The 27802-nt window shown below is 38.8% G+C and overlaps 2 protein-coding genes across 8 annotated transcripts in view; one reads left to right on the top strand and one right to left on the bottom strand.

Annotated features, from left to right (window-relative positions):
• Positions 1 to 647: 647 nt before the first annotated feature.
• Positions 648 to 13663, bottom strand: LOC106962632 (vesicular inhibitory amino acid transporter-like). The gene is made up of 8 exons (XM_015057175.1): positions 13531 to 13663; positions 12655 to 13315; positions 6220 to 6356; positions 5956 to 6082; positions 5256 to 5458; positions 3528 to 3765; positions 3240 to 3402; positions 648 to 1971 (listed from the first exon to the last, which is right to left on the bottom strand). The coding sequence occupies exons 1-8, from the start codon at positions 13632 to 13634 to the stop codon at positions 1661 to 1663; spliced, it is 1944 nt and encodes a 647-aa protein (XP_014912661.1). The 5' UTR covers positions 13635 to 13663; the 3' UTR covers positions 648 to 1660.
• Positions 13664 to 15651: 1988 nt separating this feature from the next.
• Positions 15652 to 27802, top strand: part of lama2 (laminin, alpha 2) — a 166797-nt gene continuing 154646 nt past the window's right edge. For 6 of the 7 annotated variants that reach the window (XM_015057151.1, XM_015057145.1, XM_015057136.1 and 3 more), the window contains exon 1: positions 15652 to 16005. In XM_015057151.1, coding sequence (XP_014912637.1) covers positions 15927 to 16005 — 79 coding nt within the window. In that variant the 5' untranslated portion in view covers positions 15652 to 15926. The remainder of the gene's footprint in view (positions 16006 to 27802) is intronic. The other variant, XM_015057159.1, reaches the window with a different exon arrangement.

Raw genomic sequence — 27802 nt, 5'->3', positions numbered from 1 at the left:
ATAACACCAGAGGTTTTGGGATGATTCTTCTTAGTTTTAATATCATAATTGTATTCCTTTAGTCATAGAAAATAATTTTTTCTCAATAATTTAACCCTCCTAAATGGAGAAAGTAAAGGGCTATGTTGGTAACCTGACTATATCACGGCTAGTTTTTATTTTCATTTTCACATCATGTCAGATTGTGACATACTGCAAAACATTGCATTTTACTGTGATGTATTATATGTACTCTACCATGTAATGCAGGTGACACTAAAAACAACAATTAAATGTTGGCTTGCAAAATCCTGCAAGTTATCCTAAAATTAATTGGATGCAAAAATGGTAAGATGGCCTACAAATGGGGACTTTTTGTGTCTCTGAGTAAATAAACTTGAATGAAAGCTAATGGTTAAGCTTTTGGCAGAAGCTGCTTCAGCCATTTTGGTTAATATAAAATTTGGCTGGAGTTACTTAGAGCCCTCTCTTAAAACTGCAATTCAACACTTGGATTTGGATCTGAAGAGTGCTTGGGCAAGTCTATTAGAGCTGCCTCATGAGAGGATTCTCTTGAGTTTGTTAATTACGTCACAATTATGAAAAATATAAATAAATAAATAAATAAATAATTCATTGCATTACCTGAAAGCAAAGCAGCACGCTTTTTCAGTGCACAGTTTTGTGACAATCTTTGTTTTCAATATCAACTTTAACGTTTTCAGCACACAAGATAAGAAAAGAGAGTTTAAAATTTTATTAGTTTAATTGATGAAATGTCACATTTCTTTTACAAGGACAAACGGGACACAGTTGGCAGGAACGTAGCTGTAAAGATTATATTTTTTCTTAGCGATTCGTCTTTTACATGTGAAGGTTTACATCCTCAACAGACTTAAGGGCAACATAACTGCAGTCTGTAATCTCTTTCCGATTATGTACGATGGATGTAGAGGAAAAATGTCAAACTTCTTGTTCAAAATAGAGTTTTTGAAAACCTCAAAGAATCCCTTGACCTCCCACGTTAATGGTTTAATTGTGTCCTCACCAGTAACCTTTAACTAAAACTGGTTTGTTCAAGCAGTGGAAGAATTGTTTATTTTTATTTTTATTTTATTTGTTTGGTATTTCTGTGAAGATGTTGCCACCTGAAAAAGAACTCAATATAATTAACAAAAAAATTCAGTACTTAAAGAAATGGCTAATACCAACTCTGTTATAGAATAATTTTAATTATTTATGCTATTTATGTAGTAAATACAAGACGATTTCATGCTCATTTACTCTCCAGTAACATATTTTTGCCATAATCCATATCAAGGTTCACCATTATGCACATGCTTAAATTTTAGCTACTCAGTTAATATAATGCATTCTGTGATATAAATGCAGTATTTTCACTTATTTACAGCATAAACCATATTTGAGAGGTTAACCACTTTTCATAAAAAAAATTTCCATTTTCCTCCAGGGTCCTTTTAAAGAATACTTTCTGAATGCACAACATTTCTGTGAAGGGTTTGAACCAGTTTGACCTCTGGAGAAAGAAAGAACGCTCTCCATTTAGAAATAAAAAATATGATAAAACAAAGAAATAAGCACAAGTAATATTGATCTAAAAAAAAAAAAAAACTACCCAAAATTACCAATTTAATTTATTTTCTAACTTAATTTAAACTTCCTACAGCATTCTTTTCACTGAACAAACCACACCAGCAACACTACATACAACCCCCAGACTCAGAATAGACATATCTATCAGCCGCTCCTGCACAGCGAGCCGTCCCCACCGCAGCTTCAGATGAAACAGACATGGGAGTATGAGTGTCATCGCCGCTCCAGTCACACTCCCCGTCAGCCCCATTAGCAGGGAAAACCTGGGCACTAGCAGGGACAGTAAGTACGAAGACAACAACAAGGCGCCGCGAACCATCAGAGTCGGACAAGAGACTCCCTGAGTTCTCTGTTTGGAAGGAGATGAGAGGGAAGCATCTGGAGAGAGATCCAAGGAGAAAGGTTGGAAAGAGATGCAGCGCTTTTGCTAGTGGCAAGCTCTGTTGACCACGCGAGGAACTTCTGCTTGTGGTTGACTCTTGGTTTTTTAAACTGTTTCATTTCATCAAATTTGAGGAACTTCTAGGAGATCATATGCATCTCTTTTATTAACATGAAGTAGCTCCTAAATATGGAAGCACTAAACTAAACTTTCTGGTGTTAACAGATGATGTAACTTTTTCTTTAAATGTTTCAACATCTTTAATTGTTACTTGATTATCTTCTTGTGCTACGTTACCCACTTTTCTTTCACATGTTTATGTCAGCATACAAATACAGTGTTGTACTGATCTTCAAAACTACTGATGACCTTATCTTCTAACAGAAGTAGTGCACAGAGAGAAGAAATTCCAACTTAAGTTATTTTAATTGAGCTGAAGACCAACTTACAGCTCATCCTGCACACAAGGTTGGAAACTAGCAACCCCCTCTGGCCACATAAAGGTAATTTTATTTTTAGTTAAATTAAGTTCACATCCAGAGTGCATGTTATCAAAAATATCATCTTAAATCTACTTTTCAAAAACGGAAAAGACAAACAAAAAACATCTATTTTTTTATGCATAAATATATTGTCAATTCAATCCAATTATAAAAAATAGATTTAAAGTCAGATGCACATATTTCAATCTGATACCAGCTGCTTAACTTCGCTTCGAAGCTCACAAGGTTACTGCAAACACCATTATGAGTTGAAGAAGAACAGATTAGCCTGGTGACGTTACACTTACGGTCTAAAACCTCTAAACCTTCTTGGGAGCAGCCGGAGAATAAACCTGGCGTTAAATATTTGTTTTTATGAGACATGAAAAAGAGCCACAAATGAATAGTTACGTGGCTGGCTGGATTTTGTCACCTCTGTCCCTTGCTACTCATTATTTTTGCCATTTTTTTAAATGAACTTTTAAAAAGTTCAAAACTTTCAAGTAAACGGTAAGGAAATATAATGAAAAAGCTGCTATAATCTAGCTGTTTTTTGTGTTTTAATCAGAGATCATAATTTCTAACATTTGATGAACAGAGGATGAGGAGTGTCGTGATCTGCCTGCGTCTTGGTTTCTTGGTCAAAAATGAATGACAATGTTCATTCTCACAACTAGATGTGGAACCTTCAAAATAAAACCTTAAAACATCAATATTATTTTCCTGTATGACACAAGGAATTGCTGAGAGAAGCAATCTGGGTAAGTTTCTGTCAGTCTCACCTCTGAGCAAACATGTTTGAAGAATCTCAGCAGTGGCGTAGAAGGGCAGAGGGTAAGACAGAAGAGCTTTTGCAAGAAGACACAGATTGACAACAGGTCGAAGGTTAGGGGGCAGGTTGTCAGTGATGACTTCACTGGTCTCTGGTCCCCAAGTCAACACCGCCTGCAGGGAAGAAACACTTCAAAAAAAATGTGTCTAAACCAGTGCGCCCTGTTTTCTGTCCCATCTGCATTTGAAATTCTGTCTGTGCCAGATAAATAGATACAAGGCATCAAGTCATTACTAACCAGTAATGAAAAAGTAGTTTTCATGATGCATGCAACTCCATGGGTCCACCCCAGCATGGTGTCAAACTGCCCTCTGTCCTCCATGATGCCCTCTAATGGAGGGAGGAAGATCTGCGAGGTGTAGGAGAAGATGATGACACCTACTGAGACAATGAAGTCTTCTGGGTCCACAGACAGAGAGAGGAAGGACCAGGACCAGTTGCTGGCACAACTCAGACAGTACAATATGACTAACAGGCTGACAGAGAAAAGAGATAAAAGCAAAAGGTACAATATTCTTAAAAAAAGATTTTTAAACATTTGGGAGACTTAAATTTGTTCCTTTACTGCAACACAGAAGAAAAAAAAACACACTTGAGAGTGATGCTGGAAAGTTTCCCATCATCAGTCATTTGATTTTTCCCGTCTTAATTCCAATTTCCTTAGTTTGCAATAAATCATTTGCCTTTGATTTCTGCTTATGATGATGGTGTTGTTATGCATAAACTTACAAACCTGAAATTGTTCTTTTAGAGAACTAATGTTTTGAATTACTGACTTTTTACTCAACATTTCAGATCAACTAATAACTAGGAAATTCGTGGATAATCATTAGATCAGTTGTATATATTTAACAGCTTAAACTCAGATTGCGATGAGTCTGTCATTTCCATGCGCATCTTTGTTCATTTCAGGTGCCTGTCTTGGCGCATAACCCACGGTCTTCAAATTATTTATCAAAAATATCACAGAAAACTCTTTGACTAACATACTCAGTGATTAAATGAAGATGTCCTTACTCTAATGTATTTAACAAACAAAAACATGATGCTGGAGTATTGCTGGAATTCCAGGAATTTCGACATTTCTAGCCCTTAATCTGCTTAGCTTCCAGGTCATCACACCATTTATTAAACTATTGCTGCTGCCAGTACTTATAAACATTTTGTTGCTGTTGTTTTTAATGTCTTGCTGACCATTTTTTGCCTAGATTCCTTTTACTGCATCCTGTTGAATATCCATTTCCTGTCTGCATTCCTCCACTGGAGTCTTTTATTAAAGGAGGGTTTGGTTGATATGCTCAAATGCAGAGTTTTTCTTTCTTGCAACAAAATGCCTTCGGCTATATTTTGAGTTCAATATAAGAAAGATTTTTCAATAACCCCCTGACTTCTCTCTTTGGTTTGTTTATCTGTTTGATCAAAATTATTCAGAAAAGTGGGTAACCTTTCGAGCACCACTTTAGTCATATTGAGATATAGTTGCATGCTTTCGCCCATTTTTTTTCTCTGCTCCTGCAAGTTAATTAATCAAATGGTGCAGCAGAGTGGACTGAATAGATTTAAAAAAGTGTCTAGAATTACCATAGTCAGAACCAAGATGTAATGTGCCGGTCCGCAACATTAAAAAGCAAAAAAGGGACCAGCCAGTTCTCAGAACTCCTGAAGCAGACAGTATCTACCCCCATCTTTGCACTTCTTGGCTCAAAACAGGCTCAAAAAGGCATTAGAAATAAATCAAGCAAACAGGAAAAGTAGTCGGTAGCAGGTGAGAAAAGCGCCGACCCAGCAGCAGCTGCAACAAGATTGCAGGAGTGAGAATAAGAGCGTATTAGACTGTCCACCTCACATCTTAAAAATGATGCATTAGCCTTACATGTGTGTGGATCACTTTTTTTTTCTTTTCTTTTTTTTACTTTCCACAGTTCTGCGGGAAAAGTAAAATATGTCTCCACTTTATTTCCATCACCTTATCAGTATGTGAGCCAGGGAGCAGAGCAGGCTGAGCACGGAGACTGGTCTGAGATCAGTTAGCAGCAAGCAGGGCAGAAGGAACATCAGCGACATCAGTGAACACGCCGATCTGGGAGGAGCCACTGCTGACAGACTGTCACACAGCAGACTGGTGGAAACAAGCAGGTACAGGGTGCAGGTCATCAGCAGCTCAATTACCTAAAAACACAGATTTTCCCCGTGAATGTTGTAGGAAATCAAGAGCTTACATTGCCACGTTTTTTTTTTTTTTTTAATCCAGCAAACAATAATATTTCTTTACAAAAAGCTTTACATGATTCACAAAGGCACTTTGAATCGAATCGGTTGAGGGGATGGAAGTCAGCGGAGGTTTTTTCAGATATGATCTCTGGTGTGGGAGTGAGTGAGAAGGTGTGCTGAGGAACTCTTGGTCGGTCGTGGATTTTGGAGAGCGAACCCCGGATGATCCTGTCACGGTAATCGAATCAAGAAATGATAAATGTGAAAATGGAAGTTTCAGAGGTGCAGAAGGAGACTGAAGGGTAAAACGCGAGCAACGTTTCACAGACAGAGAAAGGCGGCTGTGAAGAGATTGCCGATGTGAAAAATCAGATTAATGTCAAAAACGAATCCGGGGTGGAAAACCTGTGAGGGAGTGTTTTCTGTGGGCAGGTGAAGCAAAAGTTCAGCTTTACCTGGGCTATATTGATCATCCATCCTCCAACTACTGACCAGTTTGGCCACAGTCCTTTGCAGCAGGCGTCCATGATATCCTGGTAGCTGTGTCGGACTCTGACCTTAGACACAAAGCTAGATTTTCCACTAAAAATACAGAAAAACAAATTCGCTATGACAATGTGATCTCAAACATAACAAGCAGTAATGTTAGGACCGTGAAACTAGACTGGCTTTAATTAAAATCTAAAAGCTTACCAAGCGTACCGTAATAGAAAGTTTACCTGCGTTCCTCTTCGTACAAACAGGCCACCAGCTTCCTTCCTGTGTGGTTGCAGACCCAGGCTGATAGAACAAGCACCATCAACCCCACGTAGCCTGACTGAACCAGAGCAAATGGCAATCCCAATACAAATATACCCTGAGGAAGTAAAAAGAGTTAAAAAATAAATAAATAAAATAATTAAAAAGGAATTTCAGAGACTGAAAAGAGCAAGCGGTAATAAGGCGATTCTAAAACTCTTTTAAATTTGAAGGTTGCAACAGAGCAGACTTAACATGATTCATAGTCTAATTTTCTTTGCCCTTTATTACATGAAAAATGATGCTCTTTTCATGGTTTTCGTTACTTTTATGTGTTTTGCAGTAGTTGAGAAATCTTTGACAGATGTGTAAAACACACACCTGAATTAAAATTGCATCCATTTTAAAATTCAAACTCAACAAAATTTCCTGCCTTCCACAAATTCGTGATCACTGTGAAGAAGGTTTAATAATCAAAAATATGGAAAACGTATTGAAAATAACTTTTACTCCTAAATGGTAGGGTTAACATGCATCTCTAATTAGAACAGATACGTAATAATAAATTATTATTATTATTATTATGCATCTATTTGCCAATTTGTTTGCAGTACCTTGTTTGTTTTTCTTAAAAAATAAACGTTTGATAAAAATTATCTGCAGATTCCAGTACAGAAAGGGCCTTGAAAAAACATTTTGACCTCTATGGGTGAAAAATATCACAAAGATATAAAATTTTTTGAAGTAATTATGAGTTTTTAAGTATTACAATCAACAATTTTTAAGTTAATAGGAAAATTACAACATATTTAAACCAATATGTTCGACTAATCGTGGAGCCTTTCAAATACAAAGTCAGTTTACCAAATTGAACAAACCTGCCTTCGATTAAGTTAAACTATAGTTCAAAGAAGTCAGAATGAAGTAAAATAAAATTATTACTGTAGTAGAACACTTCACATATTGCTACAGCACAGTCGTGCGTGTATTTAGAGAATTTTGTTGTGATTTCTAAAATGTGCATTTGCATGTCTTGCACAGGCTTGGAGTTAAATCTTGACTTTGACTGAGCCACTCTAAAACATAGATATGGATTTATTTGAGCCATTCAAATTAAAGCAGGTGAAACCAAAGTCTAATTTCTTATGTTTGTGCCATTAAAGCTGATCCGCATTACGATTTAACCGTCAGATCAGTCTCAGGTCTTCTTCTGTCTTCTGCACGTTTTCTTTCAGGATTACTTCTATTTTCCTCTGTCTGTCTTTCCATTAGGTGTATAGTTGTAATGTGACAAAAAGTGAAAAGGTTCGGTTAGTAAGATTACCTTAATAAGTCTGTATTTTGTACAGAGACCCATGAAATTATAAAAAAAAAAATAAATGAATCTAACTCTAATGGGATAAAGACAGCTGAACTGGAAAGGAAGAGAAAAGAGATGAAAGAACTGTTCATGATTGGATGACGAGAAGGCGAGAGGAGAGTTTTGGCGAGACGCCTGGAGAGTCTGAGGATGCAGGAGACCAGTAGGAGCAGAAAGAAGAGGCGAGTCGGGCTTTGGCCCGTCACCAAGACAGAAATGTAAGAGACTGCCAGAGAGGGAAGGAGGAGGAGGAGGAGGAGCGGGAAGGGAGGTGAAAGTGGGATTCTGGGGGACGTGCGGGGAGGGCGGTGGAGGACGAAGGAAGAAGAGGGACAAGAGCAGGAGAGAGGGTGGAAGGAGAGGTGAAGCCTCGCTGTAAGAGAGCACAAGGTTGGATGATGAGAGATCAGAGGAGGCAACAAGCTACTTTGATGGAGTTGTTGTGTTGCGAATGTTGGAACATGCAGATACACAGGCTCACTGAGAGCTCCGTGGAAGCACATCACACACACCGCAGACTCAAACACACACTGTGGATACATAAACAGACAAGTGAACATTCTCCCTTTTCAAGTTTCTATTTGGTAACTGCTGTCTGTTAGGCATATGCTGATGGAGCTTTGATGTTCAAATGGAGCGGCTGGGGATGAAAGCAGTTTGAGAGAAAACTGACACTCAAGTATTTGATTTCATCTCCCCTTGCTCTTCCACGGCACTTCTTTTTCTCTCTGTGTTTTTGCCAGCTAATTGGTTACTCTGAGCACAACCTGAAGCGGCTCCCAATCACAAAGGAGCACAATATAGGAAAGAAATACATCCATGATTGGCTCGAGAGAAAACAAATGGTTGTTTTGGGGGGGTTTTTTTATCATCTTTTCTCTCTCCAGTCTTATAACTAAGACATCATTTTTATACAAAGCATTCAACGATTTGTTGCTACAGCTGGACTTTCGCGGTGAAAATGTCCTAGTGCTTCACCCTTCGGGTCATTTCCAACATTTTATGCAAGCGCATGTCTATTCCTTAAAAAAAAAAAAGTGACAGGAAAATGTCTTTTCACTATCATGAGGGGATTAGGTGGAGCTGGTATGAGTAGAAACCAGACAGGTTTGACATTTAAATAACGGAAAGTGCCATTTCTTAAAATCAGTGAAATTCCCATGTCTGAGTCCTATCAAAGTGTGTTATTATTCTAGAGTCAATACAAGAGAGGAGGAGTTTCTGTCAAGAGAGACGGGCTTACTTTCCTAGACACTGTTTGAAAGTTAGGATCATTTCTCACTAAATATGAAAAAAAAAAAGAAAATGTTGCCTTAACCTTTATTTTACTATTCAGCTGCCGTCTTAGTAGATCAATGGTTAATGAAAGTATTAAGCACCAAATTATGCAAGATAAATTCCTATGCTCATTATTCTTAGTGGTGAAAATTACACTTAATCACTTTTTACAGAAAAAAAAATGAAAGCTTATTTTTAGTCCCTTGAAACTCCTTGAACCTCTCAGTGTCATGTTTGGTTCCAGTTTACGAACCCACATGCACGAACACAGTTAGGAGACGTCAGTACAAACAAGTTTATTGAAATGGGGAAAGGGTAGGGGAGAACACGGAGCAGGAGTCAGGAAGGGTTCACCAGTTCAGCCATAGGAGCAGATGAAGCGTTCTCTAGGAGCAGANGTGAATCCNGAGGCAGCGTGGAAGGTGAAGAACCGTTGGAGGGCGGACAGGTAGGTTTGGCTAGGTGGAGGAGCGAGCCGACAGCAGTCCGGAATAAAACGGTCCACGTAACTGGTTTCTCCGGGAAGGTCCAGGTAATCCTGACGAGAGGAAGAAACATAGAACTCGGTTATCTCAAGGAAACGCTCAGAGGGCCTTTCTAGGAACGATTGTTACCGGGGTAAACAAACACTCAGGCAAAGGAGTGTCCGCTCGCTGCTTCTTAAATCTCCACAGCCTCCGTCAGGTAATGCGCCGCAGGTGTGTCCCTGGGTTCGACCACGCACCTCTCCAGGGGCTCTGCTCCTAGGCGGCATCTGGTGGAGGAAGTGGGAAGCAGCAGGCTCCCAAAACAAAACCAAAAGCACAGATCCTGACACTCAGACTTTGTGACTTTAGTCAGATCTTATTTAAAAAAATAAAAAATACACACACATACACCACATGCTTGTGAAGTGTTAGGAAACAGATTAACGGTTAATCATCTCTTTTACAAATGAAAATTGGAAACGGTGGTGTAAGGGTCTTGTTTTAAAACCCCTAAATAAAATCGAGTGTGAACGCCATCAGAAGTGAACAAATAAGTAAAGAGAGAATCCACTAGTGTGACATTTGTCCTCAGTATAAATGGAAATTGGTGCAACCAACAGGACAACAGGGTGAATATTCTAGTTTGCCTTTCAAACCCCGTGGAAAATTGCACAACAACCTTATCACACAAATCCCGACCAACTTGGCAGTGGCAGAATCATGCTGCCATGCTGCTTCTCATTAGCAGGGAATAAGTTAAATACAAGAAGATCCTAAAAACAAAAAAAAAACAGACAGACTTTAGACAGATCCATCAGTTCACCTTCAAGCAAGACAACAAGAGAGCGACAGCCACACATTTAACGTCAAACACATGCGTGTGTTTGAAAGCATCAGTCAAAGTCAAGACCTAAATCCAGTTGTGAATCAATACAAGACTTGAACATTGATTTTAGCATATGCCCTCCATCATGTCTGACTGCTGTTTTGCAAATAACAAAAAGGGTCAATCTCTAGTTGTGCATATGTACATGTAGCTCTGCCTGCTGCACAAAGTAGTTTTTCTAAGACTTTTATAAAATAAATTTTCTTTCCATGCTGCTTCACAATTATGTTTTTTTTTTTGTGATGGTGTATTATGTAAAATCTCAAGAAAATAGAATTAATTATGTGGCTGTAGCACGACAAAATGTGACATTTTTAAGGGTTCTGAATATGTTTTTGGGAAACACTGTACAGATCATTTTCGAAACACAACTATCAAAACCAGTGGAATATTTTTGTAAATGTGTTTTGAAGCAGAAGAGTCACAAGAATAGAAAGAGAGCAACTGGACTGATTACAACACAAAAACAGGGTTAACTATCCTCACCAACTCGCTTCTGATTTAAAGAATCAAAATGAGCTCAGGTCCTGATTTTTTCAAAGCAATTTAAAGAAAAGTATCTCTTCTAAGTAGAAAGGATTTTTTTTTCACCGACTATAAAATTAATTTCAGGAATTCTTACTGCGATATAAATAAATAAAACAAAAATCTTCTCACAGGCGCACACGTTCTAGTGCTCCCTCATTAACAATCGGGTTGGATATCAAACCGAGTTTCAAAATATTCCCACCCTGAGAGCGCCGAGAGACACAGTTGGTTTTTTATGCATTTTTTAGCAGCAAATTTGCCCTATAATAAAAAGTTTATTATGGTGGCAGGCATTCAATTATAAGGGTATCAATAAATAAATCAAAGGAAAATGTTTGATAAAAGATAAAATGCTTCCATTTTTCACTTCTGTAAGATCTGCAAATTATCTTTATTGTGACAAAACAAATGGCAATTTACACAAATTTTACTGTATTTTTACTTTTTATGTTTTTAGCTGCAAGAATTAGGAGAGCACCATTAGTTTTAATAGGTAGTTTAAAGAATATGAAATGGTAAAATGTTTTTTTCATTGAGAAGGAAAAAGGAAAAACATCCTGGCACTCAGATAAATATACTCATACCAACAAACCATGCGTATATCATGCTTGTTTATCTTGTAATCATTATTTGTGCATGATAACTGTATTTAGAGCGACTAAAAATAATTTTTACATTGAAAACACAAAGACATCGAATGCATATTCCCCCCATCTCCTAAAGGGATGTGCACTGTCAGCATTTGCGTGTGTTTGTACGGCTGGATATTGATGCCCTAATGTCATAATGGATTCTCAACGGACCTGGTGACTCTGTCCAATTACACTACAGCCATTCATTGAAAGAGTACATTTACATGAGTGGTTGAATACAGCCCAGCATTTGCAGCATAATGAGCTATTAGTTTTACTGCAATGCAGACACTGTGTGACCAGGAGATTTTTTTTTTTTTTTTTTAATGATTTGATTCACACTTAATTTGATAATGAAGACGAGAGAGTGTCTGACAAACAGCCTCCGAGACTACAAAGCATTGTCTGGTAATGTTAAAAAAAAAATGCATACACACACACAATAAGAGCAAATTAAATAGAATGCAAAATGCTTGATGCTTTTTTAATGCAGTGAACAGCTTAACACCCGCAGCATTTGGCATTTACATTTTGCATTTGTCTTTTAGAGAAACGGCTTAAGAAAAGGTTTCCAAGAAAAAGGGGGAATGGTGTGTAACGTAGTAATCAGAGGGAAAACATTAGGGCTCTTAAAAGTTGCAATTTAGTCTTTAAAGTAGCACTGGTTTGAAATAAATAACTCAAAAAGAAAGGGAAACACAGTACAAACGGATCATTCTGAAACACTTAAGAGACTAGAGGAAGGTAAGCTGACCTGAGTGAAGTCTTCCCCCACCTCCGTCTTCAAATCAAACAAAATTAGAGTCAAACGTTTGCGCTGGTTTATGCAGCAAAAATGTTCATTTTAAAGATATTAATAAATATTTCCGGAGCTCGACGGTCAACGAGGACACACACACACACACACACACATTTCCAGAGTCAAACAAATAGGGTGTCAATCAACTGTGCTACAAAGATTTTGACGCCACCTTTGTTTCATTTGAGGGGAGATGGGTGGGGGCGACTTCACTCAAGTTCCTTTCACTGGGTGTTGCTGGTTGACCTTTTACTAATTTGCTGCCTACAGCATCTTGTGTTTTATTTTGGAGGTAGACGGTTAAAGGTGTTTGCAGACATAAATATTTGCTACTTTTAATGTTTTTGCTCACAAACCAATTACTTCGTGTTAGTTTGGGTGTCGATTAAATTTAAAGTGAAGGTTTTTATTCTTGCATGAATTGAAATGTACATTTTTGGGGAACACGCGATCTGCTTCCGCGTACCTGGATGGCATTTGTGACGTTCCAGCTGGCCTCCCAGGCCGTGATGGTGGGGTGGGAATTCAGAGCTGTGGCATCAGTGCTGAGGCTTCGAACTGGAGAGGCCAGATTTGTGGTGACATGCTCTTTTTGAAGTGAGATTAATAGATTATGAGTGCCCGTCGTTTCATCCTCTTCATTTTCCTTATTTCTATCTCCGGAGAGTTTCCCGCTAGAAGACCTGTGTACCATGCAGAAAGTACACTTTTTCTCTGGATTCTGGTTTAAACTTAAATTCTTCTCCCTCTTGTCTCCTTGCATCTCAGACAGTTGTTTTCCCTTGCCGAAGCCTTTTGTATTTTTGATTGGACAGGAGTTTGCTGAAGTTACATCAACAGATGTGGAGAGTACTTCAGCTCCAGTTTCTTCAAACGTTGGACTCTCCAGCCCGGAACTAACAGTGGATCTTAAACTTTTGTGTTTATCCTTCAAGGTTTTGCCATCTTCATGTGTGAAAACCTGTCCATTTTCACCTGTGAATGATTGGCTTTCTTTGGCGTCATCACTCTGGGGATTATTTCTGCTTTTGACGCTTTTAACAAGCGATCTTTCACCCTCGTTGTAGGTTCGATTCAATTCATCGTTGCATGTCAGAACCAGCGTCTCTTCATCTTCTTCAAAAAGCCTGTCCAGGAAAACCTTTCAAGTGAGTCCCTACAGCAGCGTCATTAATAAAAAAATCACATTCTTACACTGTGGTCAAGCTCAGAACTATTCAGACAATCTAGGAATCCCCCCAAAATTTGGTGAGTAAAACCATGCAGTAAATTCAGAATTGTGAAAAAGCAAGACATACTATTCCTAACTGAGAAAATAGTTGTCCATCAAGCAGTGACTTACCTCGTTGTCCGATCCCAGACTAATCTTGACACGGCTCGTCCCCACAGAGACCAAACTACCCTCCAGGGCTGGCCAGGGCTTCGACCCCCCAGAGGGGACCCCATCTTCAGCTTTGGCTCCAACACACTCTGCCTTCATGTGTTGTGAGGTTCTGAGTTATAACCCCACTCACGTTTGAATAGATATGTGCAGCCAAACAAACACACAGACACACACACACACACACACACACACAATGTGGGCCCAAAAGTTTTCAAATAAGGCATTCATACACAGTGATTGACAGGTTGTTGAGCTGTAACTTTATAATATGCCTGTGCTTTCAGCAGTGAAGGACTAAACAGGTTTAATGGCCTTCACAGCAGGTTTGTTTACACTCAAATAGGCAGTCGATGGGAAAAAATCCTTTTCAGGGAATTTATTTATTCAGATTCATGTACTCTCCTGAAAACAGTTGATCAAAATTTTATATTTTGGTATATAAAGATGTGCGCAAAACTTTCAAATCATGATTTTATTTTCTAATTTTTGGTGCTGAAAAGTCAAATAAATCCTTACTCATTTTTTTTTTTTTTAACTGAGAATAATTTTTTGTTAAGCTACCAAATTTGGACCTTTAAATCTTTGAGACATTCTTTAGACTACTAAATTGTGTAGTAGATAACTTGGTAAATAATTATTTTTGTTACCATTTCAAAATAACAGAAAATAGTAATAATACCACAGCTTGACAGAAAAATATTTTACCATAATGAGTCTCAATCTAAGTGATGTAAACATGTTTTTAAACTTGACCTTCAGATATTGTTGAGGTGAATTTGGAGGTCAAACTTACCTTTTGACCTCCACTTAACTCAAATGTGTTAGTTAACCAATTAGGGGGTTTTCCCTGAATGCTTATGGAGACAGTGTATTCTGTATGTAAACTTTAAAATTAAAAGAAAATTACAAAAAAATCTCTAAAAACATTCTCGCTGACTTTTCAGGCATGTACCAAATAGAAATAAGTTTGGTAATTAAAAGTATCTTTTTATTCAGTTTATGTGAACTTCTGGTTTCCACTGTGCGTGTGAACGACCGAGGTGTCCAGAAGAGTGCAGTAATCTCAAAAACACCTTAGTAATGCTGACAGTGCGGTCAGTGTCAGCATCCCTGATAAACCCACGTAAACTCTAAAACTTTTAAAGACCTTCTGAAAGCCTGGGGAGGTAAAGATGCTTTAAACACTGCAGGAAAGTCTTTCTAATTGGAAGCAAAACAAAATTAGTGTGCTTCTTAGCTCTGGGCAGAAAAGATCTCCTGCAGTGGTCCGTGCTGAAGAAACTTCTCACAGAACATGTTGTCAGATTACGATGCAAAGTGAATGTTAAGTGTTTTCTATAATGGCTAGCATTTTGTGAACCGTCTTTCTGTGATTAATCAGCTCTCCCACAATAGAGCCAGTCGTCTTTAGCTTGTTCAGCATTTTTAAGTGACTGGTTCTGATGCCGTTGCTTCCCCAGACGACTGCAGAATGGTCTGCACTTTTAACTACGGAGTTACAGAAAACGGAACATTCTTTCTACAGATGCTCAAGGACCTAAAGCTTGTTCGAGAAATACAAAAATGCTTTTGCTGAATTGCCGACTCGTTGACCATGTCACTGTTGCGTCTTCTGTGCAGTCCAGGTGAATAAACATAGATTTTTATAGTCTTGTATGCTGCTTTGCAACATAAATATGTTAAGACATGGAGTGCTTGGAGTTTATGTTTTGAGCGGCATGTATAATTTAGGCTGCACACACAACCAAGCTGTTTGTTGTTTTCATAGCAGCATCCAGCTGTGTTTTAGTAGGTTTTGCCCCAGAATGTGGTGAGTTGTGCAGGGCAGCAGGAGGAGCCATAGAGCAGCAGTGTCTGTAGCTTACAGGACTCAGCAGCACAAAAACTTCTCTCAAGTTTCAAAGTATTTCTGCGCACAAATACATCTTTTCCACATCTACTTTCCCCCTCCCCCCATTGTATGCTCTGTTTGTGTTAACCAGAACGGAGTTGATGTAATATTTCATTTGCTTTGTAGTATTGAGGCTTTTATCTCCAAGCTCTGTTTCAGGAAAAAAAAAAAAAAAAAAAAAAGCGCTGATGTATTTTTTAGGACCCTTTTAGATGCCGTGTTTTAGTGCCCGTCTCACCTTGAGAGGTTTTTTTTTAATGTCTATCCATCTTTATATCCATCCATCTCTCTGCGCTATTTTTGAAGGGAGAGGAAGAAGGAGGAGAGAGAAAAGGAGGAGGCCTGCAGGAAAAGTTTGGCTCAGCTTGTGTCAAACTTTTCTGTGTCATTCAACACCAAAGCGCCGGAGAGGACGGCGCTCACTCCGCGGCGCGCAGCAGGGCATCAAACCACACAGAGCGAGATGGATCGAGCACTACTTCTTTCCCTACTGGTGCTTATCGACGCGTTGCTATGGCAATGCTGCCATACCCAGCAGAGAGGTGAGTCACCAGAGAGCGATAGGTAATCGATGCTCCAGTAGCCGCCGCTGTTGTCGTTTGAGGGTGACATCCAGAGCTCGGTGTCGTTCACAAAGGTCCTTCTTCATGCCCCGAACTCCACTTTACAGCTAAAAGACCGACTCAAAATCTGACACAGACTTATGAAACGCACTTCCCCTGGTCTGGCTTTTCCATTTGCGTGTAGCCGAACTACGACATCTCGACGTACACCAGGTTCCCACGGCAACGTTTCAAATGGGATCAGATGAAACTCCCGTTATCAATAACCCAGGAACCACATGTGAGCCGTAAAGACTTGCAGAGAGATTTTCGGCCTGCTTGTTTGCTCTGCTTGAGAAACAAAGAGATTACAGACACACGTGTTATTTCTAAAGCCATAAATTACGTTGATTGCTTGAACTTTTCTACGTCATGACCTTTTAAAGATCCTCTGGTGATAAGAGGCAAAAAAAAAGTAATTTGGATGCTTTAGTCTGCAGCTGGAAAACTATTAATCAGTCTTTCAAATTTAACTTTTTAATACTATCAATATTTTAAGATAAAAGGCACCTGTTATTTAGTAAGTTACATTTTTTTGTTAAATGTTGGAGTGTTTGACTTCTTAGGTCATTGTGATTTAATACTGATATCAGAATCTTGTCTGACACCGCAGTAAAAAATCTTGAATCTATACTTTTTTAAGGATTCAATTCAGGGTTTACAAAAAAGAAAAAGAAAGTCATTTTTATTCAGCCACATATAAATTCCAGATTATATCGAGTCAGACTTGCAGCATTCACTCCTCCTGGATGACAAGTACTTGTGTCATTGACATTACAGCACTCTCTAGCACTGAGCATGCATGTGGTGACAGTGGAGAGGAAAATCTTACCACATATTTTGGTGCATCTAAAAGTATGAGTTTTATATCATCTCCGTCTAAATGCACAGAAAAGAAGCGCATTTACAATGTTATAAAGAGCAAGTGTAATAGAGAGCAGTATAATGAATGTAGATTTTACAGTGTTGTTGATATGTGATCTTGTTTTTCTTCTCGTCCATGTTACTCGTTGCGTGTGCTCCAGAACACACAACGAGTAACATGAAATGAATTAGCATTATGCTATTCATAAGAATAGATTTATTGTTGGTACAATGCATACAAATGTGTAGAGCAATGACATTAGGTTCATAACTACACATGCATAGACTCTATGATGCACAAGTACTATGATATCATATAGTAGTCAATGTTTTTTTGTTGTTTGTTGTTGAGAAAACTAATGGACAGATGCAATTTAAAATTTGGTTGTGCTTTTGTCGCTTGGCAGTCAGCATTGTGTCTTGATATGGAGCAGTAAATGTTCTGGGGGGGAAAACTGCTTTTGAGTCTGCTTGTGTGGGTGCAAAAGGCTTTGTAGCATCTACTTGTTGGCAGTAGTTTAAAGAAGTGCTGGCATAGGTGGGTGCAGTCCTCATGTGTTCCTTACTGGGTCATTCCTGTGATTTTTGTTCATATTCATACTGTTGTAAGGTGATATGAACTACAACTTTTCAGATATAGTTTCAGTGCAGTCAGATTGGGGGCAAAGAGGCGCTGGTTTGTCAGCAGGAGAGAGAAAAGATAATACACAAAAACTTAAAAAAGAAATAATGGGATTTCTCAACAGGTGTCAATCTAGTTTGTGTTGTCCATGAAATATAAGTTACCCAAAAGTGTAAAACATGAGATTAACGTCCCAACACTGTAGTTCTGTGTCTGCAAACTTTAGTTATGATTTAACCCATCTGTACATACTTTCTTTGTCAGTTCTTCTTTGTCCAAGATGCACCGATCCTTACAATAAACAGCTCTTTGTGTCATGATGTCTGGAGGCTGCACTGGATCAATAGGCATGGAGGCTGAGTTGTCAAGTGAATTTGAAGATTTTAATAAAAATGATGAAAATATCAACTTTCAAAAACCATGGGGAGCCAGGGCAGAACAAAAAAATACATATAATCCACAGAGAAAAACCATCAAGGCCCCATTTGTTCCCCCACATGGTGTGAAACAGGGAAGTAATGGAAGAACCAGCAAGGAGTAACAGGAGAAGAGGTGCTTAAGTACTGGGAGATTGAATCCTGAACAAACAGACCTGTGTTAATGAGCTAACAGGCTGCAGGTGTGAGGGGAGAGAGACAGGAAGTGACACAAGGGGTGAAGGAGAGTACATAGTTAACTAGAAAATAAACATAATTAAACTAGAGTAACAAAGAATTACGCTAGATGGTAAATAAACTAGAATGACCAAGGGCTGAACTAAAATAAAAACAAAACCAGACTAATCTAATCAAAGAAAGAGACAGAGGAAAAGAGAATAAACAAACCCAAAACCAACTCAAACAACCTGAGATCACGACACTCCAGTATTAAGCTTTTCTTCTACACGCACATTTCTGTTTGAAAAAGATAGAATTTTTAGTACAGTTGGGAAAAAAAAATGTGTTCAGAATTTGATGATCTCAAATGAGTAAGGAATGAGACTTGAATTGATTAATCTACTTGTGGAACAAATCGTGCCATGAAATGAACCAGAAAGAACGACCGCTCTTTTATAGGGTGTGTGTGTGTGTGTGTGTGTGTGTGTGTGTGTATGTGTGCGCGTTTGGGGCGTGACATTGTCAACAATGAAAAATGAGCAATAGAGCCTGGTTAAAGATGAGGACTGACAGCTGAGATGGAAAAGAAAAGAAAAACAAAACAAAACACCAAATAGCATCGCAAGAAATTCTGTTGTTTTGAAGGTCATATTTTTAATGTGTTTCCTCAAGTAACAATCAGATACGTTGTTATAAAAGTTTGCCTAATATTGAGTTTTCAGAAAACTCCGTAACGATCTGAGCCAGCGTGGCAGAAAAATGTCACATGGATTTGTGTTTTCCCGTTTCTGGGATAAAATTCTCGATCGCTGTTGCAACAATGTGGTCTGAAGATGGGAGCAGTCATCTCTGATCTCAAAATATGAAAAAGAGACTACACTCATTTTCTCAAGCAAAATAGTATAGAAAGACAATGGCAAGTCTAGGTTCCTTTTGAAGTTAAAAGAAAAATGTTGTGCTAAGCAGGCAGTGGCTTGGTCCTGATATAGCACTGCACATGCTTTGGTCTAACGCCCTGCTGTGTATAAGCCAGGATCTAAGTTTTACCAGAAGAACATTATTTTCTAACTCTACTTATAAGTGGTCATAAAGATATAATTGATTATTGAGTTTATTTCCATGCTTAGGGAGAATTTGGTGGTGTTTGTCTCCAGACTGATTAGAACAAGGTATTGCTTGCCATGCCTTTTTCTATTTATCTTCTTGAGAACATCCCCCTGTTTGTGTTTAACCCAGGAGTGCTGTGGACCTCCTGCGGAGGAAATGGAGGGGGGCTGCCATCAGTATGGGAGCGTTTCTGCATACTTGTGTGAGTGTGTGTGTGTGAGAGATAGAGAGAGAAGAGAGTGAGCAGAAGAAGGCGGGAGAGGCCATCTGTGTTAGCAGCCTCATTACTAGGCGTGTCAACCAGGCATGCTCTCTGTCAGCGACAGAGCTCAGACAGACACCAGGAGATAATCAGTAGAAGAAAAGAGGAGGGGGAGGAGCCCCAGGTCTGAAAGAGAAAGGAAGATGTGGTCTTCAAGAGTTGTTAGACATTGGGTGAGGCATTAATGAAGGATAGATGAAGTGGGCAGATGGACGGTCCAGAGGAACCAGGAGGAAGTTTTTAAGAGAGATGATGACATAGAGATAAAACTTGTGGTACGAGTCCAGAATCTAATGAAAGCTTTCCTAACTTCTTTTCTCTGCTCTGGTTTTGTTGCCCGATCATTTTTATTTATTTTTTTTTATTGGTGGTGTTAAATGTTCATTCGAGTTTACTAAATTTCAAGACCAGACATTCCAACTTTGTTAACTGAACAGTGTGGTAGGAAGCTAGACGATCCTTTAACCGTCCTATACGGTCTTAAGAGATGGGGTCATTAAGCTTTTTACTCTGTCACAATGACCCCACATGTGCTTTTACAAGGTTTCTTTGTGTGTGTGGCTTTGGGAACTGACGATCTGACGGGACAAACCCCCGCCGCTCCCCCGCTGTCTGAACACAACATTTGCCATGCATCTCCTGAGCTTTGCACTAACATTGCAGGAGGGATAATCAAAGACTGCCCTGTAGGGTCTCTACTTAATCCAGTGTGCTTCAGTCTTATTGAGTTTACTCTTTCATTTACTGACTATGTGTGTGGGTAGACCTACTTGCACAGCTTATTGGACTTTTTCAGTTGCAAGTAGGTGGGAGGACTTGGTTAGAAAATGTGGGATTTTCCTGAGTTTATCATCGTTTTAACCAGAATAGGTTTTTGATTTGCTTCTGATGCATTGGTATGTTTTTTTTTTTTTTTCAAACTATAAGTGGTTAAAATGTATGTATATGTTTGTGTGTGAAATGAATCTAGATTGTGAATCAACTGGGAAATCAACATTTTATTTGCCAAAACCATGGAACTTACTCATAATATCCACTTCCCTCAGAAGCCTTATTATGCAGCTTTAATAGGCAAAGAATTAGGAAGGTTGGGAAAACGGATTTCCCTGTTGACGTTTATCATATGTTAATACAATCACATCTGCAGAATGATACAATGATTTGTTTTTTTTTGTTTGTTTGTTTGTTTGTTTTTACTTCTATCACAGGATTTGCTTGGCAAAATTGACCTTTCCGTGGATAAAACATCTTAAAGTAACTGCTGCAGGTCATCATAATGTTGATTTACCCAAACTGGGCAGTGAATGGTTTGATGAGACGTCAACATGATGTAAATCCAGCTTAGTTGTGTTAGAGATTTAATTTAAGGTGTGTTAATTTCAGTGTATGTTTCTGAGTTGTGAATTTAAGAACAGTTGAGCATTGGTGACTGAATTTGAATGCATAAAGTAGTTGATGATCCCTTGGACTTTTTCAGCCTCATTTTAACCTTTACAAAAAAAAGAAACAAATCTGGGAGACAGATTGATCGTTATGTCTAAATGCAGAATTCTGTGAACTCTCTTTCTTCCACCTTTGACTTTGTACCGCAATGATTAGTGTAGTGATTGTCTTGCTCCCTTAAGCCCAGTAGTATAAGTTGTAGTTACCAGCATTCAAGCCAAAAGTGAATAAAATTGAACATGCTGCTCATCACAGAAGTTGTATGTTGCACGCTTGCTGCAGAAACAAGTCTTACTGTTTCTCCTTTGCTTGAAGGCAGCAGAAATATCACCAGTGACATTGTGTCAAAGACTTTGATCACACAAACACCAACAGGTGTTTAAATGCTTGGGTATTAGAGGACCTTTTTAACTGCTAAAATTAGCCAGGTGCTAATTTGAACTGACGCTTTACATCTGCTGACAGTTAGGTTGTGGTCAGGATGAAGGATTTGATCATAAATAGTTCAAATGCAGTTAATTATCTTTATTTTAGTTTCAGCGTTTGTCCAATTCCACACTAAAGGACACTGGACAGATGATGTAAACTCATGCAGTTAAACTTCAGCTATTATTCAGAGTTTTTGGAAAGAGAAATAGACCAGCAACATTACAGGCCATTCAGATTACTTGCCCTATGTGTATAAAGGACCCTTATAACATCCTTTTCTTCACTCCAGACCCACTTGGAGTGTTTACTGCCATAAAGTTCAGCAACAGCCATCGGACAACAGCACACGGGTTCAGTTGAAGACCTATTCACAGTTAGCTAAATTCACCTTTCTATTTTAAAGCAGAAAATGTTTCCTATTCTGCTTCCCGTAGAGCTGTTTGGCATTGGGATAGTGTGACTGGTGACCCAGAGATGCCACTCTTTTCTGCAGTTCTATTCCAGGCAGCCATGGAGTTTTGTTTCCCATTCATTGTTCGAAAATAAGTTTGGCACAGTGTTTTTTTTAGCATTTTATATATTGTTTTGACAGGAGATATCGACAAGTTTAAATGAGCGACTATTTTCTTGTGGAAATTTTCTGACTTTTACAGTAAACACACTGGTCATCTAAGTTGCAAGTGTTCGGTTATTTTCCTATTTTGAAGAGGGGACTAGATAAATGGTCCTCTTTGTCAAATCATATTTAGAAAATTGCTTTAAGGGTACTTTTTCATATATTTTAGTAAAACATTGTCTTGGTTTAGTTGTTGATAAACAAAGAATGGAATATATCTTAGAAAACTTAGAAAGCTGCTTGAAATATTGGTTCCTCAAATGACTTCTGAAATTAGATTACCAAAATCTAATATTCAAGTATTTTAATGTAATTAGTGTAAAGTCAATGCAGCTTTTTTAGAGACTTACAAATACAAATTTCTTCTGATTGTAGTTTCAACTTGTCATACATCAACTGTCTTCCATTTCGAAGGGCATTGTTGTAGCCCTTCATTTGTGCTATTGGAAATGTGCCTATTCGCTTCTATCAGTGTGGCAGATTATTGGCTTTATTGCAACACCGCGGTGTTAGTTGACTTGTGGCCTTTTCTGGTGAAACAGTTCATTGTCCTAAAAAGCAAAATCTTTTTTCTTTTTTATTTTTATTTTTTTATAAAATCCGGGTCTGTGCATGTGTGTGTGTGTGCATGTGTGTGTGTGTGTGTGTGTGTGCGTGTGTGTGTGTGTGTGTGTGTGTCCTGGCTGTTTTGTTGTCAGAATAGCATTGATAATGCTGAGGAGAAAATCAATAGTTAATTCTACCAGGGACACAATAGCTGCTCTGCCCAGCTCCATTCCACGATGGGCTTAGACACAGAGAGAAACAGGGCATGAGTTGATGAATTGGTAAGTGCAAGGGTGTGTGTGTGTGTGTGTGTGTGTGTGTGTGTGTGTGCGTGTTCTTGTGGGTGTGTTTTTTTTGCGAGTTCATATAAGGGGGTGTGCATTTGTGCTGTGCAAAAGACTGTTTGCTGTGAGATATGGATTTGCTGGGAACAATATTGAACTTGAAAAATAAATTTAATGAGTGTTTTCAGGTGAAGGTGCAACATCCAGGTAGGTTTAATTAGATTCCACATTTAGGATACATATGGCTTATAAATTATTCCATGTGTTTGCATAGCGTTTATAAAGAAACAGAAGGTAAATAAATTGTAATGTTTATCCAGCAAAACCTGCCACCTTCACTGAAAAATAGGCCTTTTACGAAGTCACCCCATGTTATGGTTCTCCAACCTGTAGTTGACATTGCAGAAATAGATAAAATTACCCATCTTCACTCTGAATCACTGCAGCAGGGGACTGTGATGGTTTTGTTCCTCTGACCTTTTCAAATTTTCTCGCAGCTGTGTTCCTAAATTACTCTGCAGCAGCAATTTACTTTTAGTTTACTTGGCGGCATACTTTGAAAAGTAAAGCACAAATAATAAAGAAACTTCTTGGAACTTTTAAGGCCGAATGCCTTTGCAAACAGTTCAAACTCGCCGAGCTTGTTCAGAAACCAATCAGACGGAAAATTTTGCAGCACTTTCTTTTCCGAAGGCAGTCGTTGTCCATTTCACTTTTAGCTTCAGATCACCGTCCACAGCAACGTGGCAACTGTCTGAGTAAAGTTTGACAGATGATTAACTGTCACATGGTTGCAGGACATTCGTTTTCAAGACGCACCAAGTTGAGCTCCTGTGAAAAAACCTCCTCATGATGTTTTGTCATATGTGTGGTTTACAGCAGTGTAGTAAACACAGCAATCATGGGAGACACAACTGTTGAGGAGGAAATAAATATTAACGTTCGTCGGTGGGACGTTTGTCTGCTGTAGTGGGCCAGAACTGAAAACGGGGGAGTTTAGTGTTTTTGACATACTTCCTCAGAAAATTGTTCCTAAATGACTATCCATTCTGACTGAAAAACTGACTGCTGGGAAGTCTGATTGTAGTTTCACATTGGAGAAAATTTTTGAAACGTTCCCCGGCTGAAAAGTTTACCAGGGGAAGCAGTGGAAGACATGAAGTTGAGAACAAAATGACGCAGTTTTTGTCACAACTTTGGGACGACCAGACAAGTAAGGCTGAACCATCTGTCACTTGAACGTCTGCTTTGTCTGATAATTATTTTTATTCTTTTTCATTTGAGTTGTTCTCGTCAGGGAAAATATCCTTCTGAATGTAGAAGTGTGTACAATTACTGAAATGTCCTTCAAACTGGAACCTTTTTGTGTTAATCACTTTTATGTAATTTGTAAGAAGCAGTCGCTACATTTCCTTATCCTTGCAGACTCTTTGTTCGCATCTTTTGTATTACAACAAAATCCGCTCCTCCCAGAAAAAAAACAATATTTAGCAGATGTTGGTTGTTAAGTCTGTTTGCAGAAGCTGAACAGATCTACTCTCAAAATCCCATCAAGCCCAGCAGACTAGAGGTATTTTAAATATTCATATGCCTACAAAGGAAGGAAGGTTTGTTAGACCGACGGACGGATCTTTCTGTCGGCTGTGGGATTTGATGCCGTGAACTCGCTGCTGCGGTGCGGTATGCCTGACATACAGATGTGCCGCTGAGAAAACAGACACCGCTGACCCTTACACACATAAACACACAAACGTCTGCAGCTGCAAAGAGTTTGGAGTGACCTCCGCCTCTTCATCTTTCTATGCCATCCTCTCATCTAACCCCCCTGTCTGATCTTTTGGGGTGCTTATATTTTCCCAGAGGGCTTCCTGTGGTAACACATGGTGTCAATAATGAGCCCCCCTACAAAGACGCACGCAGACATACAGATACCCCTCCTCTGCATCCTCCAAATCCTTTTTTTTTCCTCCTCTCATGTCTGACTCTTTCTTTCCTATCACTCGTCTCTTGTTTTTTCCTCTTCTCCCCTTTCATTCCTTGGCCTCCCGTTTGCTCTCATTTTCCACTTCTCATTTATTCCCCTCAATTTCCTCCATGTTTTCTTCTTTTCCTCCCCCTCCCTTTTTGCGCCAAAAACATGCTAAATATTGAATCAGACGAAAACAACTGGCAGATGAAATTGTGATCGGCATAAATATTTTTATTTTCTTTAAAAGTGCACTAACTCTAAAAGCATGCAGCACTTGTATGCACTTTCCTCCTCCCTCCTGCCCCTCTTCTCCACCACCCCTTCACTGTCTCCTTTTCATCCTGTGTAGGAGTACCGCTGACAACCTCTGCGGCCATAGCCGAGCTCCGTGCCTAGCCTGGGATTGTTTGCCTTGCTCCGTCTTCCCCGTCAGTTCTGGAGGTCCTATTGTTTTGTTCTTACTTAAATCACTTCAGTTCAAAACCTCTGTTTATCCACAGTGAGCACACTGAGAGCAAAGCTGTCTTTTACAGGAGAAATCTGTCTGACACAGACAATTCAAAGGGAGCCATACAGCAAGACAAACACCCCCCAGCTTTACCTTTTTATTTTTTTTTATTTTGTTTTTCTATTTGTTGGATTTAGTTTGGACTAACTTCTTTTTCTGGGCTCGAGAAAGTCAGAAGTTTGGGGGATAAAGTGTAGTTTTGAGCTTCCATTGTGAGCTGAGTTGATAAAGCGTAGATACAAACTGGCTTAATGGGAAGACGTAAGCCTGATGAGTAGGAACAAATCTTCCATTGAGGAGGAATTCTGACCCACTCCTCCTTGCAGAATTGTTTTAAATGTATTCATAACGAAGGGCATAAATAGCTGGTTTTGGTCACACCACACCACAGTTGTAGCTTGAATTTTCTCATGCTATATGTGTTCATTTCTGGAGTGTAATTAGAAATTATTCACCGTTTTTTGAGCCCGCGTAATTTGAGCCAGTCGTAGATGTCGAATGAAAGTAGTCTGCCTTGGGCAGGCATAAGGTTCTCGTGATTGCTGAGATATTTATCTTGAAAGATAAACGAGACAAGTTCAGACCTGTTTCAGGCAAGTTAATAGCTCTCATAAGTTTTATACAAGTTTCCAGCCAGTTAAGATGTGGTTTATGATCTTAATTAAAAGGTAGTAGTCAATTTCCAGACGTAGAAAAGCTGCCTTTTGCTATAAACCACCTAACATTAATGACTAACCAATGCTAGCCTTGATAAACTTTCATATATATAGTCTTATTTCTGTTGGCTACTGAAGCTTAAGAAACTAAACTTTAAGGGGTTATAGTTAACTTTTATTTGATTGGTTTATTATGGCTAGAGGAATAAAAAATAATTTCAGTTGTAATATTTTCTGTTTGATTAAACTGTGACTGAATCATTTTCAAGGCACATCTCTGTAACAGATTATACCCTCAGACATAATTAAAAAAGTGACTCAACCAGACTTTCACCAACATCTCACAATTTTATGGACTGCCTTCCAAGACAGACATTCTTCTGCGCTTGTTTGCATGTCTGCTGTGGGCCACTGTGTTGTAAGAAAGTTTAAGCTGCGGTTTGTTCTTAGATCTGGGTTTCCTCCAAGTCTGTGAAGTCACGTATTGATACCGGCTGGCGTTAAACACCGCTGGAAATGATCATTTCCAACATCCGTGTTCAGCACATGGTTTCAGTAAGCTTTAAACAATATGAGTTTGTGTCCAACAAACAGATATGATAGATTAGAAGGATGCCTTTGGGTATTTTTTTTGAAGCATTTGTTGTTTCTTTCTGTGTGCACAGCTGCAATTATTTAGTGTCCTGACCTTTAGTACTAGGCAGCCTCTAACCTGTCACATTTGTGAACTTTGACCTAGCAAAGGTCACGTTAGACTGCCTTGTGGTGTTGAGATTACAGCCAGCTATCTAGCTCAGGCCAGCCCCGAAATTAACTTCAATTGTTCTCAAGATATATCTTAAGGTTTGGTTTAAAAAATGCAGAAAATACTTTTTCGTCTAAACAATGAGAAAATGATTGAAAACCGATGTATAATGACTAATTGGAGTTGAAAAGCTGTTTGAATTGGTCAAATTGTTTAGGATAAATTTGGACAGAACAAAAAAGGAATCATGATCTAAAACAGCTATAAAAATAAAACTGTTGGTAACCGTTTGGTGTTTGAGCATTGAGCTTTAGTTTGACAAAACTAGAACTACTTTCTAGAGCATTTAAAAAAAACATTCTTAAAGGTATCGGCCACTTTATTTCCAAACTAAGCCTGGGATGTAGGAAAAAACTGAAATATAAAACTCTACACTGCTCAAACGGTGAAAGCAGCTTCAAATTAAGGCTTAAGGAACTCCGCACAGGTTATTTATGTTTGCAGAGATGCAGAGGTTATGCAGAAACGTGTGCATCTTTCCAAGACAGTGGAGAATTTACTTTTTATATTTCCAGGGGCAGCACAGATCTGGACAAAACCAGGTTTGAAAAAACTGCAATCATTGGACCTCTGACCTCTTGCTCAGGTCAGAGGTCCAAAGATAAGTTGGAATTAGCTTGTACCTAATATGAAAACATTTTCTCATCGGTAGCTTCAAATGATATTTAGATCTATGCAGTCGACTTGACTGACAGTACATTAAATAGAAGAATATAAAAAAAATAAAATTGTTCTTCAAAAACCCAGCAAATGCCATTTCTGTCCTTATTGACCGATCTGTATTCGGTGCACATGGTCTGGGCAGCACAGCTCCAAGATAGAGGCGCACACACACACGCACACACACACCAAGAGGCAGCAAACAGAAAGGCCATTATTTTGGGGCTGAATGTTTGTGTGATTGAGCTGATAAAGCGTCAGAGGAATAAGAGTCTATTAGGCTGGCCTGGTTAGCTATGGATTTAACATTTATACGCACCTCTGTCACCGTGTGTGTGTGTGTGTGTGTGTGTGTGTGTGTGTGTGTGTG

Source organism: Poecilia latipinna, unplaced genomic scaffold, assembly GCF_001443285.1.
Source record: "Poecilia latipinna isolate Pla-1442-1.1 unplaced genomic scaffold, P_latipinna-1.0 Scaffold61, whole genome shotgun sequence".
Taxonomy (NCBI): Eukaryota; Metazoa; Chordata; class Actinopteri; order Cyprinodontiformes; family Poeciliidae; genus Poecilia; species Poecilia latipinna.
The sequence above is the reverse complement of the archived record's forward strand: the minus strand, read 5'-3'. Positions and strand labels throughout refer to the sequence as shown.